Source organism: Lepisosteus platostomus, chromosome 1 (assembly GCF_059453375.1).
Source record: "Lepisosteus platostomus isolate fLepPlt1 chromosome 1, fLepPlt1.hap1, whole genome shotgun sequence".
Classification (NCBI taxonomy): Eukaryota; Metazoa; Chordata; class Actinopteri; order Semionotiformes; family Lepisosteidae; genus Lepisosteus; species Lepisosteus platostomus.
Genome location: NC_142611.1, coordinates 78504658 through 78522829, shown reverse-complemented (window position 1 = coordinate 78522829; position 18172 = coordinate 78504658). Strand labels below are relative to the sequence as shown.

Here is an 18172-nt window from a genome sequence, read left to right as displayed (position 1 = left end):
AAAGAAAACAAAGCAATACACACACAGTAAGGTAAACCTGACATCTTCAAGCATGTCAGTTTCTAGTCTAATTCATTTAGTCATCTTTAAAAATAGGATCAGTAGCGTGTTGACTGATTATGTTCTTAAAGATGGTTGATGTAAGCAGAATGCCGAAGAACAGCATTTTGCTGGTATCTATATCTACAGAACGCTGGGACTTGAGGTCTCAACACACACGACAGGGGTGTCCAGCGTGAGGTAGGTGAGGGCTGTGGCTCCTGTGGTTCTGAGAGAGACTATTAACACCAACAATGTAACTTATTTGATTCCTGCTCTTCTGACAGCAAATAGACATACCACTGCTGTAATGTACAATCCTAATATATTTATTACTGTTGATATTGAGACACATTTCCTACTTTTCCAAAATATGTAGGACATTCCAGGATTTGGTGCTCTAGACACATGTACAGTATAATTTTGCCCTTTGCTGTGAACAAGCTGGACACCCCTGGCACAACCGCAAGGAAGGCAGGGAAGGGGTTAATCAAGATTATCCAAAAAAAAGCAGAGCTCTTCAAGCAGCATCAGTCGTTCGGTCTCGGACATTCAGGGAAAATGACTGGCAAGACTTTTCCCCCTGATTACCTTGAGTCCTCATTCTGTTTAGATTTAGCTTTAGGTTTGGGTTTGGGTTTCTGCCTGTAAAGCAAAAGTTCATTAGGAATCCCTGAACATACACATGAGAGCACAGTAACATCTGAACAGTTTGAAAGAGAAAATCACACATTGACCTTAAACAGCAGGTTTTTCCTTTACATGCTGAATATTCATATGTTCATATTCATGTTCTTAGAATGATAACACTTTTAAACAAAAGACAACATACCGTGAAGCAGTCCCAATAATCATGAAGGAAAACAGAGTATGTAACTGGAACACAATGAGCTCTTGCAACATGCTTACAGCACTGCCCACTTTGTCAGAGATGATATCACATTATGTGAACACACATGCACCAACAGAAAACATGCATGCAAAACATCACTCAGTATTACTTTTTACGCCTTAGTTCCAGTGGGATTACATTACATTTTGCAACAATTCTCCTGATAGGTTTTAAGCATTTTAGAATTTCTTCATCCGCAAAGTTACAGATGGAATTGGACAGTCAATGCTTATACACTACATTGAGGTGATCTTTGTCCCAATCTAACAGGTTCTACCAGGGCAACAGACCTCAGCATGCTCTGCAGCCAGAGACAGCACCCTAGGCTGGATAAATGGAACAGCACTTACCATTCTTCATCTCCCTCATTGTTTTTAATCAAGCCCAAACAAAAATCCAAAGGGATTTAAAATTTCTGTACGTCTCACAGTTTCTAATAATTGGGAAAACAGGCGATACAGCCAGTTTTGTAACAAAACAATAATCTCCCAAAACTTTCTTTTCTGTGAGAGGTTGTACCAAAGTTCCATACTCCAGTCAAGGCAGCCTCAAAAAGTTAAAAGGAAATGTACAATTAAACATCTTTTTTGGCCAGTTTGTTTAACTTCCAAACATTTCACAAAAGCTTTACAAGAACACCTAAGCCAAATGCATTTGTTAGACTTGTTCCAGGTTTCCAAGGTATTTTACTTTTATTCAAATATTTTAATTGTGCTCACCAAACATCTAGCTGTTGAGTTTCAGGACAGTATTGTGAGATTTAAATGTAGTTTCCTTTTAACAACCATGCAAGCAAGCAAACTCCATTCTTTTGTAACATAAGGTGAAAGTATGGTTATAAGAAACATCACCAGAGACGTTGTTAATGTTTATGACAGAGTTAATGCACTCTGTCAATACATATTACACTATACGGGGCAACAATAAATCGACAGTGCTCCTTCACTTATAACTTTTTAGTGATTATTTTTGAGGGGATTCAGACCGGCTTCATCATCACGTTTCGAGTTTGGCATTCCTCTTTTAGGGGCCGTACCAAAACACAAGTTCAATTTGGCAGAATGCGGCACAGCACAGAACTAAGAAAGAGCATGGATTATTCTTGCCCCATCCCAAAGAGACTCTCAAAATATTACAATCAGATTGAACCTTACGAGGAAACTCAATGGTACGAGGGCATGGTTGATTCAAGCTTTTCCAGTATGTTGTGCAAGTTGTCTAGAGCCTCTTATATAAAGGTCATTTAAAAAACTCCACTGGCAGATCATTCTCTCTGCAGCTGCCTCATTGTTGATGGGAGAATACAGCTGAGATTTTCTATGCCCATTTTGAACCCGTATGGGTAACAAATGAAGAAGAAATGCTTTGTTTCCAGGACTGATCTGTTTTCACTCTGTCAAATGTCCTGATGACTTAATTATTGGATTTTTTTCCAAGAGCCCTGGAGATGACAACCCTCTCCACAGAAGCTCAAGCGTTCACCGGATTGAATCTCAATCTCTGACCACTGGCCAAGCTGATCGCGTCAATCCCACAAACACCTGTCGACACTCAGTTTTCACTGGGGTTTGATTTGCAGCTGGGATCTCCTTTCGATCCAGATGCAATTGGCCATCAAGCAATGGGGTTTCTGATCTGTGAAGGGCCATCTGGTGGAAATGGTTTTATGTGCCTGGACTTAACCTGTTAACCAGCCCACATATTTTAATGGGGAAACTAGAAAAGCCTGGAAGTTTAATTTAATCAGCAGCACCCAAATCGATATTTTTAACATTTGCACAGAACTAAAATAAATGATAGATAAAGGGAACACACTGAAAAATTGATTCATTCTCTATGAGTAGGTAATATTGATCTTCATAGTGCTTCGTGGTTATTGGAAGAAATCTAATTTTAAATTGCAGATGGCTTTAAATTAAATCAAAATAATTTTAAGTGAGTAAAGTTAAGAATGTAATTTAATTTCTGGTTATTGAACTGTAAAATGAGATAAATGTAACTTTTGAAAATGAATAACTTTTAAACAACCAAACAAGTACAGTACCCTAAAACATTATTTTTCTGAGGAATTAGTTTACCTGTGTGACCTTTCACGTCACTTAACGTTTTCACAAAACACCTTTCTCGTACAAATTGAGTTTCCAACATGAGGTTCAAATGACGAAGAAAAAGTCTCTCGGTCCAACATGCTGGAGTTGTGACATACTTCGCCTGTGTTATCTAAACACAGACTCCACAAAACAAGGCAACACAGAGTTTTCTAGTGGGAAAATACGGTAACGGATTTTCCCTCACCAAATTACCTGAGTTTGGGCCCAACAATCTTTGGTTTTGCCTTAGCAGCCCTCTTTTTAATTCGTCTGCAACAGTGAAGAGGTAAAAACCTTGTCAATCGACGCAGCACACAGAAGCCATAGCAGTAGTGTCAAAAGTTCAGGAAGACTTGCAGCTCATGAATGGAGAATATTGATAACAACACTTAGGCCTACATGCCATCTGCAAATCACAAACCCAGCAGAGGATGGTGGCCAGGTTGTCTAACACAAGTTTTTGTGTCTGTCCAGCTGAAGCCTACCCTCAACAACTGGGCTTACGATTTACAACTGACAGGTGGGCTGAAGTCTTGTTTTAATTCTTGCATGGGATGTCTCAGGCATCCCATGATACCTGCAAATCCATAAAGTCAACAAGAAACCAGCCAGGAACCAACCCACATCTCAGACACATAGAACATCTGAACGTTTTTCTTGTTCTGTGGGGTGGGGTTGTCTCTTCTGCTTAAACTAAATAACCACCTCCATCTGTTCAATGTTGCTGGATTCCAATGCAGCGAGCTATGCACGCCAACTTTAGGTGGGGTCAAACCACACAGTTTTATGTTGACAACACTGTGAGACCCAAGTTCTACCAATTGTCACAGCAATGCCAACATTGATGTTGTGCCATAGTCTTTCATTATGATAGCTCATGCCACCTGGTAACCATGTCTCAAATCTTTCTTCTTCGGGAAGACTGTATGTCCCACTGTAGGTCCCACTGTACTGCCAGAACCTAACCCAGCTAAGCATCAGAAGTTAATGCTACTGGACTCATGTTTCCTTTATGGAATGAGAGGGAGACCAAGCTTGTGTGACCAAGCTTGTGTGCCATCTTTTAATCAGCAGTGCACACACCAGGCATGAGTCACCTATACAGGGGTATCTAATATGAATACACCAAGGGATCCGTACCACACTCGACTTTTGAATTTGTTATTTCAACAGATTTTACTATGATCAATTATAAAAAAATAACATTTTTATCCAACATGCATTATATCTGTACCCACATAAACAGCTAGGCATTTTTGTACTGCACATACTGTATCTTCTCAACAATAGTAGTGACCACCAGTCAGAAAACCATTTTTAGAAACCACATCAGAAAAGGACATCATACTGTATACTGAGTTTCTAAAGTGTTTCAGCGGACCCAAATTTAATCCATTGTTTTGTGGCAACATATTCCATTTCCCGAACAATGCAAAAAGAAAATCTTCATCTGTCTTAGATCTTATGCGGTCCTGGCAGCTTATGATAGAGTCGCTAGGTCCTTTACAGACACCAGTGTACAAAATGGGAAACACATGCAAGCAGATGCAGAGATGCAGAGCACTTTCTACAGTATATACAGTGACTTGCAAATGTATTCACCACCAATCACTAATGTCATTATTCTGATGAAATAAGGTACTTGTATGCATTTTTTTAAAGTGCAATTTTTTTAATTCAAAACTCTAATGACTATTGACTGCCTGCCTAAATATCCAGCCCCTTGAGTAACAAAGAGAGCCCATATCCTGGCTTCTTAGACAAAACTGTGGGATGAGATCCTCAAATCAATTAGATGGGCCCAGTGCCCTCCTCTTGATTGCACTCTTCACAGTTCAGTATTTCTTAAAATTATAAGGTAATTGCCCATTATTTGACAATGCTGGGATTATACCATGATAAATTTACAGACTAAGAGACCCACTACCTCATGATGAATATTTGTATTCAAAGATGTCAGAGTATTTAGATGCACTCTGGTGAAAAGCATTTGGAAACGTATACTTTTCTGTTCTCTTCTGGAATCTGTCCTGGAACTGAATAAACAACTATGTGTAGCCAGGAATGCAGAGACGGTTACTATAGGTTACAATTTATTATTGGAAGGAATACTCAATTGAAAGTACACTATTTACATTATACTTGCATTCTGCACCATTATTCATATACTAAGTTAAATATTATAGATAAGATAAGATCACTTTATCAGCCATATATAATTCCTTGCATTAGGAATCTGTCTTTTCGCATACCCCAGCTTGCTCTCCATGAGACACACAGACAGGGAGAGATTGGGGTCAGAGCGCAGGGTCAGCCATTTTTACAGCCCCCCTGGAGCAGTTGGGGTTAAGGGCCTTGCTCAGGGGCCCAACAGAGTAGGATTCCTCTGCCAGCCGTGGGATTTGAACCAGCAACCTTCCAGCCACAGGCACAGATCCTGAGCCACAGAGCCACCGTGAGGTTACTGGAAATGTGAACACACTAGGACAAAAATTGAATACCCTTAACTACTTACAGAGAACACTGAGCCCAAAGGAAATGACAGAAAAAGGCAACTGCCACAATATTATCATTTGGTTGTGGGAGAGTGGAACAAGCTACCCTGCCATGTTGTTGAAGCCGGTACCCCGGCTTCTTCCAAGAAACGACTGGATGAGATCCTCTGGTCAATTAATAATATCAGTCAATAATCCGATCAATATGATCATGAATGGTGCTATTCCAGCAAATGTGCTTTCTTCCTTGAACACACAGGCATAATGTTTTTCCATCATTTTTCACATTTATCAATATATTAGTCAGTGGGGCTTTAGTCCTTGGGGATAGTCGTGCGATCTTAGATAATAGATTCTGAACATGTTATCAGAAAAAGGTTGGTAAGGTTCCTCACGAAAGATTTAATTCTCAAGTTGCAGGCAGCAAGCTTTCAAGTGTGCAAGGACTGAGGACCAGAGGGTACAGATGAGGTAAACATTCTAATGTATTGACAGAGGTACCCCTAAGAACGTCTTCAGAACACTGCTAAAACACAAACCAGACATTACAAATGGAAACTATACATAAGTGCATTCAAAACAGAAATGAAACACAAAAGGTTAAGGCACAGAACAATCTACCCAGCCAAACTCTTGAATCTGAAACTCTAGGTTGGGATGGGATGAACAGCATCCTTTCATTTATAACCCTTCTTATGTTTTTATTCATACTGTATACTGTACACTGTTCCTAAAGGTAACTTTCTTCTTCAATAACACTCCATACTTACAGTAGAAAAATATATCATTACCTCCCCGAAATAAACAGCAGACATAAACATTTTCTGGCCCCAAATTACACTTTATCTTTTCACGTGCTTCTCAGAACTGACACTGAAAAAGACTAATTGTTTTTTTTTTCTGGAAAGTTCGGAACACTTCATCATGAACTTTCCAGGTAAACCTCACCCCCATCTGCAGCGCAGGTGACGAAGATGCTCTCCGGCTGTTTAGAGAGGATCAATCATGGACTGATGTCTCACAGAGGAAAGATGCGAATGATCTTTTGATGTTTCAGTTTTAATGGAAAATAGGTTTGGTTACAGGAGAACCATTCTCAGGTTCTGCGGCTTTTATAGTCCTCTTAAGCTCTTCAAAATCTAAAGAGCTAGCTGGAGACTACATCAGATGAGACAGAGATAAATTCTTGTTAAATACTTATACTGGTAAACGGGAAAAAAAACAAATGTGGATCTGCAAGTAATAAATATCACTGTTTTATATAGTTATTAAAGATATAATTGGTCGTTTACTATGTGTGCACTTGTGAGCACAGCTGGTGTTTAGCATTTTAATCAGGCTGTGGTGCTGTACTTTCCAATCCTGTCCAGCTAATCTTGAACCCAGCACAACAAGGTTTTCAGCCCTGCACTTGATCATCTACTGTATTTTAGCTTTAATTCTGTATTACCCTACATTAGGAGGGGGTCTCCAGCCCTGGCCCTGGAGAGCTCCAATCCAATTAGCCTTATACATCACCTGATCAATCAAGTAAAAGGTTTAATTAAAAAATGATGGGCCATTAGTTTAAGTGTACTTGGTCCTAAATTATCTTTAATGTAATGTAATGATTCTATATTTTAAGAAACCTGGGACCAGGTTGGGAAACCCTACTGTATTTTATCAGAAAACATTTGGTAAAGTACTATGCTCTACACTGATCTACAGTAACGTGATATATCTCTCTATAAGCCATGTAAGGTGTTTTAAATATATAGTAAGCTGTACACAACCTCTTTTGTTTGGTTGTTTTATTGCACAGAACCCTTAGACAATGCATTGTGAAAGGCTCTACATAACAGGAAGTTTATTATTACAGTTTGGTTTCATTAGAGACTAAATTTTAGTCTTACAGGTAAAATACAGGTATATTTTGTAATGACTACATCACATTGAATTATTGTTGTGTTGAATACCACTGCACAGTCCGGATTGCGGTATTACAGTTATGCACAACGCGAGATATAATTCACATTTATAAATCAGTGTAGTATGTGTCTCTGAAACGTTTGTGGTCTATTTCAGAATTTATCTGTATTTAATGAGCTAGATTTTTAATTAAAAGGGCCGCAAATAATTGGCTCTTAGTGAAAGAAACAAGCTGCTCCTCTATCATCGCGACAGCATGCTGTTAGCACTTCGGTACGGTCGTAACGTCCAGATCTGGAATTCATTCATTCTGCCCTGGGTTTCAGCATCTACACTGCAGCTGTTTTTCTTTTCCTTGGGGAACTGCAAAGAAAAATCCCAATATTGGGTTTCTGTAAAAATAAATAAATGACTTTAAATTGCCGAGGTGGAGGTGCGATGACTTCAGAGGAAGGCTCTTGTGACTCAGAAGCCCCCCGAAGCTCTTCAGATCGTTCCTTGGTTCTCCTGAGCTCGCAGTCTAGGTAAACGTGGGCAGCGCTTGACCTCTGAGTCCCTCTTGGCAGTGCTGACGCCCACCAGCTGGGGCCGTTTCAAGATGTGTCTGCTGCTCCCCCTCAGACCCCACACCGTCATCCATCACTGGTGATTTACTGAGACGCCAGGCCTCCGCGAACGCGTTTCTTCTCACACGGGTGCTAACCTGTGGCACGAGAGTCATAAAACCTCCCACCCGACAAGAGCAATGCCAGCTCCCTATAGTCCAACCAGGAGAAGAACACCCTTTTTGTACTTGAGAGACTCAATCATTCTTGCTAAAGCCTACAACACTGGTGAGCGCAGGCCTACTCAGCTTTGTTTAAACTACAAATTCCAGTAGAGACATCTATACCAGGCTTCTCCCCAAGGAAAAATAAATATACTACTGCATTTCAGATGGGAGAAAAAAAATCCTAAATGATACTAACAAGAGCACACAATCTCTCGTTTTGTCAAGAATCATTGCCTTTCGGCACTGTGTAAAAAGACTAATATCAAAGTGGTTTATAAGAAGAGTGCTTACTGTATAACAGTCCTCATTGCTTTAAAAAAAAATCAAAGACGATTTGAAACAACATTTCTCCATCTGCTATCACTTCTGATGCATGAAAAACTCAAAATGTTAAATGCGGGTTTTTTATGGCAAGTATGACAGTATCTTTATATACATTGCCATAAGAGGCCACCAAAAAAACGTATAAAACCTTCTGCAGAAAGTCTAATTGAGCTCCCTTTTGCCAAGAAGGAACTCTTCTAAGAGTTAGCTGTACTTGTTTTTCAACTCAGCTGAAGTGATTAGCTGTGAGTGTAAAAACCCTTCAGAGCTGATCCACATATATTCCCTGGCAACAAGACAATATGCTGTAAACAGTTTCATGCTTTCATAACTACTTTAATGTCTGGAAAGAAAAGCATTATCTTGGTTTTCAATATATACAGCACAGCTGTGTGTGTAAGTGTGGTGACAGCAAATAATAATAAAGCAAAAACACATCCACAGTAAAGCTAGATTATGTCAGGTCAGCTCTTTATACTGTGGGTCCAGGTCACTGGTCAGTGACTCTCTGAACAAATGTTTGACTCTAAACTCAAATTATAACTGTGAGAACTTATTTTGGGACCTTTCCATCCACTACAAACAAGGAAAGAGCTTAAAGAGACAATTTGATTCAGACGCTGGACATTTATTCTGCTCTTATTAGGCAAAAAAAAGTGGCTTGATGCTCCCACTGACTCTGCACAGAGAGTTCCTGTGCTCATGAAAGAATGCGACTTTACTTTCTTTTCTCTATCTTTTGAATCAGAAATTAATCTGTGGTATACTTTACGACACTTGTACTCTGACACTAAAGGCATCTGATATCCTTTGCTATAATTAATTTTAGAATCCACAGGAATTCTTCAAACTAAATACAATTACTGTAAATAACAGAAATTAACCACTGGGTGCACTTACTGTAAAACTGAGAACAGGAGGCACTTTGAAACATTTAAGAATGACATTTCTCGATGGCTACAATAACCATGCCACTGCTTTTAAATGGGTTCCTGACAGCAGGTCTAAATGTTGCACATTTTGCAACCAAAACTTGTAATTGATTAGTTATTCTGTTCTTTGTTGAAAACTGAATGAAGTATCTGAACATAAAATAGAGGAAGCTCCATCTGAAGCTTAATCTCTCTGTTCATCTGACCATAGCTGCATTTTATGGTGGTTCACTGCTCACATTATCTATTGTAAGTCAGCAGACCGACTAACTTGATCCAAATGTCCAGACAAGTCTCAGGGTATAGCTTCTGGTGGTTGTTTTAATGTAAACCTTGTTCACAAAGCATGACCTGAAATGTCAGGACACCTTCCTTTCACATATGCTTGTGAAACCTCAATGACTGCTTTTTTCCCCCCTACTAGACCAGAGTACATAAATTTCCCATTTAACTGCTCTTTTGAAATATAACCATGTGCAATGTGTTAGCACAGCACTGCATGTGGAAAGGTAATGGGAAGGTTCAACTCCCTCTTTGCTGTTTAATATCTCCTGTACCCAGAGTGAAAAATACTAACAAAAGAATATGGTTATTTCATTTATGACACCATAATGTTCCTCAGTGCAAGGGAAACAGATTTCCAAAGGGATTCATTAGTTTTACAAACATAATGAACTGGCCTTGTTTAACATGCATTTTAGTTGATGAACAGCAGCAGTTTATATCACATTCTGATTAGTTTTAAAGGTTGCAGTTTTTGAAAACCTGAAACCTGATGTTGCCAGGAATTACGTCTGTAACATTTTGATTGAAATACCTGAAGTGTTGGTGACCAGAACCACTTTGAATCTTGAAAAATACCATGGAGACAAGCCAGTCAGTTTGGTTTGTGTATGAATTACTTTGTCATATTTTAGCTATAGAATAACACCTATGAAGTTAATTACCCAAACATTTTGGTACAGTGGAAGTTTGTGGTTCAGGACACATACTGTATACAAACAATTTGACGTCCACCCTTGCGAACATAAATATGATTGCAGCAGCTAGCGAGGAGTAAATCAGGTTTGGGTTTTGAAGAAATCTGCGAAAGTTTCAATTCAAGTTGTGCAACATTTTCCAAGAACTTTATTATAGGCTTGTCGCCACTATACATTTATCTTCTCTAACTATAAACTTTCACCCTTTGGCAACAGTTGGGTTTTATTTGACAAACTTATGTTTTTTGGGGTCTTTAGTCTGTTACAGTTTGTTGGATTCAAACAAAGCACAGACACCAGTCTGGTGGTGGTGGTGAACTCTTGTTCTGCTGAACCACAGCCCTGAAGGTTTTATTTTTTTTTACATTAGTTTCTATTTCAGGACCAACAGTGAAGCAAATACGTAAAATTATAAGGGCGTACTTATAGGACTGAAACCAAGGAACGTCTGACACAAGGATTCTTGTGGTCTGTCCAGCCATTCTGCTGAAGCTGATGTCCTGGCATCACTCAAGAAATGGGAGATAACATCCCCAGATCAACAAGCCACTAGTAACCCAGTGAGTACGATGAGTCATACAGTATGGGACCTAAACTAGGTCAATCAGTCCATATAGGCAGTTTGGTCACTAGAAACTAATTTATCCAATGATTTGGGTGTATTGTGGTTTTGGATTGAAGGCATTATTTTAAAACATTATTATTTTTTGTGTTCTGTTTACCAATGGAACGATGCATCCTACAGCAACAATACTGTTTTAAAACAATGCCGTAATTATTAGTCAATAACATTTTTGTCAACAATTATTAATTCAATAAAGCTGCATAGCATCGTAGGCTGTCCTACCTTAGATTGAATATGAACGTTGTACAGTACTTTTTAAATTTAGCTTTATTTCATTGTGTAGCTTTTTCACCTGTAAAAGTGTAAGATAGCAATTTGCAATGTAGATCTAAATCTGTAATAACTATTGATTAACCAAACACAGTGATTAATATTTTATTAATGTAACTCTGGTTATTCAATTGGACACAAAAGTGAAACAGTTTGATTTAATGGATCACTACGGTATTTTTTGCCACCTTAGGAATATAGTTCACTCATAAAACGTATTTCCTTTATTGCTCCTAGACTGTATCTCTGCCAAACTAAAGCTTATACAAAAATCAACCACAAAAACCATAAAGTACCTGCATATGAAAAGCACATTAAGTTACGAAATTGGCATTGCCATCATAACCAGGCAAAAGTTATATACAGTATTAAAGTTTAATTTACTTTTTCTACGGGCAAATCTAATCTGTTTCCCATTTCTTTCTCTTGGCTTTTAACCAGATAATCCATATGGAAAAAATACTGACTCCAGTAACAGGGAATAGTTGTCTCTTCTGCACAGATATAATAATATATACAGTGGAAAACGTGGGATTTCAATTCCAGTCCTCAAACTTACCTGTATTTTATACAAAGTTATACTTTTGGTTCTGTGTTTTTTTAGTAAAAAAAAAACAACTTAGCATTCATAAGGTATAAAATTGGTATAATGCCTCTATTGGTATAAACCCCGCCACAGTATAGTTACACAAGAAGCTAAGTTGCATAACTTCATCGAGCTGGCTTGCGTAAGAACAGTTATGAAACAATTTTTGCCACTATAGAGAAATAACCACTATATACCATTAAGGTGGTGTTTTCTTAAGCTGTAGTAACATTATGTTTTGCCTTCTAAATTGTACTTTTCATTTGGTAATGCACACATTTAAGAAAATAAGATTCTAACTAAAATATTACACATTATTTTACCCAGTTTAACCATTTTTAGTGAAAATTCACATTATGACAGTTATTATTCTAGTTTGCTTATCCTCTTATTCAGAAAACTAAAGGATCTGTAACCCCCCACCCTTAGAAAAAGGGGTTTCCATTGACAGGAAAAAGAACTGGATTTTTCACCCTTTAATAGAGACAACTACAAGATCACTTTATTGGCCATATACAATTTCTTGCATTAGGAATTTGTCTTTTCACATATCCCAGCTTGCTCTCCATGAGACACACAGACAGGGAGAGGAGCTTGGGGTCAGAGCGCAGGGTCAGCCATTTACACAGCACCCCTGGAGCAGTTGGGGTTAAGGGCCTTGCTCAGGGGCCCAACGGAGTAGGATTCCTCTGCCACAGGATTTGAACAGGCAACCTTCCAGCCACAGGCGCAGATCCTTAGCCACAGAGCCACCACTCCGCCCTAAATGACACTGCTCCAGGTGAGGCGTGAACTCACAAACTCGGCATGACTCCCCTGTGCCCTGCTGTATAAGTACTGCGTGCTGACCGATTGCGCCACTAGAGCTGGATCAAGAATTCAAAATCTTCAAAGGCACAGATGACCCACTGCACTTCTTCAGAACCAGTAGATGTGTAAACACAAGCCAAAAGATGTGCATTTAATACTGAGAAAAGAAGTATATCAAGGGTTGTGTCTAAAACAAGAGTCCAGCCATGCTGTTGCAGCCAATATTCAGGCTTTTTCCAAGAGGGGGCAGGATGGGATCCTTGGACTAATGAGCTACTGTCAGTCATACACGCTAGCTGATCCAAATGTCCTGCTCTCATTAGTAAGCTTTCTTACTGTTTGTTCCTATAATTTCTCATTCCAAAAGTGCTTTACATTCAGGAGGGCTCCCTCTTCATCTGCCTCTGAGGTGCAGCACCCTAGTGGGTGAGCTGAGTGGGGCCCAGCAGCCACTTTTTCCAGGAACCCCAGTACACAGCAGACCAGGTGATTCAATTCATTAATTGCAATTTAATTCATTAGGTGCAATTTAAGCTGGATACAGGGGTTGACACCCCTGTTCTACTGGACAGTTGCCATGGGATCTTCAACAAGTATCAACCTGACTTTCCTGAGGTCTCTCAACCCAGCACTGACCAGCCATAGCCTTGCTTAGCTTCCGAGATCTGATAAGATCAGGGTACAAGGTGGTAATGCTAATATTGAAGGTCTTATACATATTGTACCTGGTAAACACCACTACATTCCATTCTCAGAGTCGGTTTTTGTTTTGCTCGACCCCAGCGAGTGCTCACTAGCAGCAAGCACTCATACGGTATATATATAAAATAACATAAGGTTCATGTCACCCAAAGAATGAATCAGATTTAACCTCTGTAGCACTTTAATGTACTGCACACAGAAAAGATATCCTAACATTCCTAACCAAGGCAGAGTAATTTAAGACAGGAGACTATATTGACTGCTGTAGGCATCTCAAACAGGGCTAGCAGGTTACGGAATATTTAGGCCTAAAATTTTTATCCAACACTCAGGATCTCAATAATGGGTTAGAAAAGGGAGTGTGCAGCTTCAGCTTCACGATAACATTGCACAGCAACAACTAGTAACAAGCCACAGATGAGGTAAGGAATGCTAACCTGCCAATTAGGATTATTTTGACTTGGTTTATTATGCCACAGGATCACCACACAACCTCAGGGACTCTAACTAGGCTCCCTAGACCTCAGGAGTAAGGAGGAAGCCTTGGAAAGGTAAACTCAAGCTTTATAAGACTAGAAAATAAATTTAAGAACAAGATCCAAATATCAACCTATTTGTAACAGCAAATCTGAAGTGTAAACATAATATTCTTATTACTGTACATGTAAATTATCTTTAATTGTTTTTAGTATTTTCCTCCAATGAAATAATCGTATAAAAAGGGACATTTGCATACATTGTATTATTATATGTTACACAATGTGTATTCTATAGAATTATTTATTTTAATTCTTGACTTGAAGACCTTAATATCCCATGCTGCATAATACTTAAGAACTTATATAAACCCAGGCTTTTAAATTCAGTAAGAACACAGCTGTGACTGTACCATATTAAAAATATAATGACAGGGGTGCTCTACCATCTTTTAAATTCGAGCACCCAGTCATTGTTAACTTGACTTAGTGCTTTAGCTCCTGCCCTTTGGAACAGGTGACTGCGTGGACAGAGGTAGTCTGAGATGTGCTTCACCATGCCATCTTGCTCTTCTTGCACTGTCAGCACAGAAGCAAGCAGCACATTCCTGGTGGCAAGGAGAGACCGGGTGACACACCTATCTCACAACACCTGGCATCAGACGCCCAGCCAGCAGCAGGGATAACTGACACATGGTGAAATTCGGATTCCTCACATTCTACACTACAAGGGTACATATTCAAAGGATAAAAATAATGAAAAATAGTTTAATAAGATACACAGTACATCTCACTCCCCTGGAAGAAAACAGATAGTTAAATCCTAATTAGCTGATGAAAAGCTCACAAAATTCCCAGTCCTGTTTGCAAAAAAGTGAAAATCAGAACCATGAAAAATTTTAATTCTGAAGTGTCTTCTTTTTGAGCGATATTTGTGAAACCCTTTAAACAATATTTTGTTGAAATCTCTTACATCTTATATGTACATACAGTATAACGCATACAGTATGTTCGGCTATAGTGAAAAAGAAAGTGATTCAGCTGCAAAGCAAGTCAAATAAAAAAAAAACAGCAAGCGAGAACTGGGAAAAGTCAGGCATAAGAGTTCTACCGACCAGAAAGGCCACTATCTCCGAGCTGTTGTTGCCGATTCGCAGGGAGTCAACGGTCCTCCTTCAGGCATCTAGCGAAGGCTGGAGGGTTTATTTAAAAGCTGCACCCTAATGAGCGACCGGTGACATGAACGATAGCGTGCCAAAAAAACACAAGCTACTGTGCACTGCCCAATCCGCCCCCGCGCTGGGTCATCACCATCGACCCTGGCCGAACCTTACTTGTAGAAGTTCTTGTTGGCCTTCCGCTCGTGGGGGAACCCCATCATGCCACAGATGACCCGAGAGTTCCTGGAGGTCCAGCCGACATCGCAGATCTGGGCCCATCCGTCCTTGTGCTTGACCTCCACGATGCCCTCCGTGATGGGCATTCTCTTCCGGGCGTAGGACACCACTGGCCTCAGCCTGACCTCCTCCACGCGGTTCTCCTCCACTTGCTAAAGGGCGGAGAATTCACGTTCAGCCAAGACGGCACAGTCCGAACCATTGGACCCCCCCCAGGTCCTCCACGAGATGAGGCTAAGCTCTAGTAGAACTTAGAATCTGGAGTAGAATCTTCCTCATTCCTTTGAGGTGGCTGCAATTATTAAAACCCTATTTGGTGAACACTTTTATTCTTTTATCCAATACGACTTGTCATTTATACAGCTGGGTGTTTCACTAAAGCAATCTCGGTGAAAGTAAACAACTGGTACGTGGACCCACAACCTTTGAATTTCAAATCCAGAGGCCTAAACACCACTCCTTAAGTGCTAGCTGTTAAGGGTACAGCTGGGTGTAAAACAAGGGGTTCTTGTGAAATTCCTCATAATTATAATTAGGATTACAGTTGTCAGAAAACTTCACATCACACTTCAATAACAGCCAATATCAGTAAATAAATTCTAGATTTGAATAATTCCTGCTCCTCTTGAAAATCCTTTAATTTGCTACCCTGATTTTTCTTTTAATTTTAGAAGTATGCATACATGTATAATCCACTAGAATTGGGGTTAACGATGAACATCATGCTAGTTTATGAAACAGACATTATGTCTGTCAGTCACACAGAAATACATTCACACTCATAAAGATCTGAAATAATATTTTTTATAAGAAATACCTTTGATTAACAGATTAATTCCAGTGCTTCTTTAAAAGGTATTTTATTGAGCATGAGATGCCACAGAGACAAGTTTTAAAAATACAGGGAGTGATGATTTAAATAAAATGCTGTGCCATACAGTACAACGTGAACGCTTACATGCCAGTACACATATATATAAAAAAGTCTTTGTAACCTCAGACTAGAAAATGTCTAACCACAGGGGACACACCTACCCCAGTGCAGCAAAAGGCTGATTCATACTGCTAGACTGTTTACCTAACGGTTAACATGATGCTTCACAGAGAAGTGTCTGACATCTGGCCATCTGAGTGCATCCCTGAACAAACCTGCTTCATTCCAGTGTCTCAGAGCTCCGGCTCCGGGCCAACACGGAGACAGCACCGGAAGAGAAGACGTTATCCCCGGAGGCCAAATGGAAGGAATTCCTCAGCTGACTTTCCATCCTTACTTCCTACCAGCGGCTTTCTTTGAACAGGCTCCTTTGATAAAGGGCAGGAAAGCTTCGAGAGTTCGCAACTCAGCCAGAAACAGTATGTGTTTAAAAACTGCACATGCCCAGCATGGAAAAGGATCATTCTAAGGCAGAAAAGCACCATGCTGTACGTTCATTTCTAAAGAATTGTCCAGTAATGCTTTGAACTCAAACACCTTTAAGATATAGTCCTCAGACAGACATCAAACTGGGAAACTCTAGCTGCAAACTAATGTGGCTGGTCTAGCACCAGCATGCTATTTGTCTTTAGGCAGTAAGGCAGCAGATGTAGCCCAGCCTCCTGACAGGATGAACTATGATCCTTTTGTGGAGCCAGGAGCCTTATGGCAACTGTATTTCATCATTTCTTTCAAGGATATGACTGCATTCTCACAGAGAAAGGCTGGTTGCCGTGTCCAATCTGGGCCATATTAATTTCAAAGAGAATAAAAGATATTACACTACCTTGTTCAGGTGTTAGGGAGATTTTTTCTTTCAGCTTATTTCAGTATTCCAACAAATATGAATCTGTCCTTGTTTTAAAAACCTAAAACATGCAAAATAACGGCTGAGAGCATCTTTTGGGGTGTTATCCTGTGCAGAAATCTGTCATTCGAACCCAACTCCAGCTGCATGTATTCTGTTTGGTCTCACCCAACAGTAAGCCTGAGGTTTTTATATTCAAATTGTCAGTAATGGTGTAATATTTTCATTTGCGTACAATGGAAAACGAAATACTGTGTGAGAGCAAAGCACCATCGGTATCAAACAAATCAGCTGTACTTAGGAGGTCAACACAGTATAAGAATGTGCCACGAGGGTGCAGTTCCACAGGTCACTGTGAGCAAACTGCTGCCTCAGCACATGTACTGTATCTCTCTTATTTCTTTTCTAATTCCATTCAGGACTTCACCTGTGGGGTCTTGCAGGCATATGATAATCACACGTCCCTATTGTAACAGATACATTACTTTTAAAATAGCGTGCTGAATGAAGGGATGGTGTTTCATAGCACAATGCTGTTCTGTTGCATAGATTATACACCCTGCTGTGAAAAATTATATATCTGACATAACCAGAAGTTACAATATAGAATATGGATGTTACAAGTGTTAACTATTTGCTCAGAGCTTTGATTAGTGTTTTATACCTTAGTATGGTATACTATAATCCACTAGAATTGGGGTATACTGTATTATACTCGTTCCTCTACTTGTCTGTAAAAGTAGTAGGCTACTTTTTTCCTAAATGATACAGATCAGTCAGGATTAATTGCTTGTTTTGAACAACATTTCAGCAGATTAACACAAATTGGCGTTTCTGCATAAAGAAGGAAGAGACAAAAGTAGAACAATGCACATTTTTAAACAAAAAATACGGCTTCTCACATGCTCAACAGATGCCTATTTAAATGCTTCCAAAGCCAAAGAAAAGAACTGCACATGATGTACCGTGCACAAACACATGCAAGGAATTAAAATGGAATGTCTCTCTCCACAAAATCTGTAAAATATTCTTACTATTATCCAGAACAACTGGCTTGAATCCCATGCACTCATTGATAGCCATCCAAAAAAGC

The 18172-nt window shown here is 39.5% G+C and overlaps 1 protein-coding gene across 5 annotated transcripts in view; it reads right to left on the bottom strand.

Moving 5' to 3' along the window:
- Positions 1 to 18172, bottom strand: part of loxl3a (lysyl oxidase-like 3a) — a 60000-nt gene that overhangs the window by 25580 nt on the left and 16248 nt on the right. For 3 of the 5 annotated variants that reach the window (XM_088638204.1, XM_088638201.1, XM_088638200.1), the window contains exons 4-6: positions 15236 to 15450; positions 3235 to 3291; positions 631 to 684 (exon numbers count right to left, since the gene is read on the bottom strand). In XM_088638204.1, coding sequence (XP_088494330.1) covers positions 631 to 684; positions 3235 to 3291; positions 15236 to 15450 — 326 coding nt within the window. The remainder of the gene's footprint in view (positions 1 to 630; positions 685 to 3234; positions 3292 to 15235; positions 15451 to 18172) is intronic. The other 2 variants (XM_088638202.1, XM_088638203.1) reach the window with 2 other exon arrangements.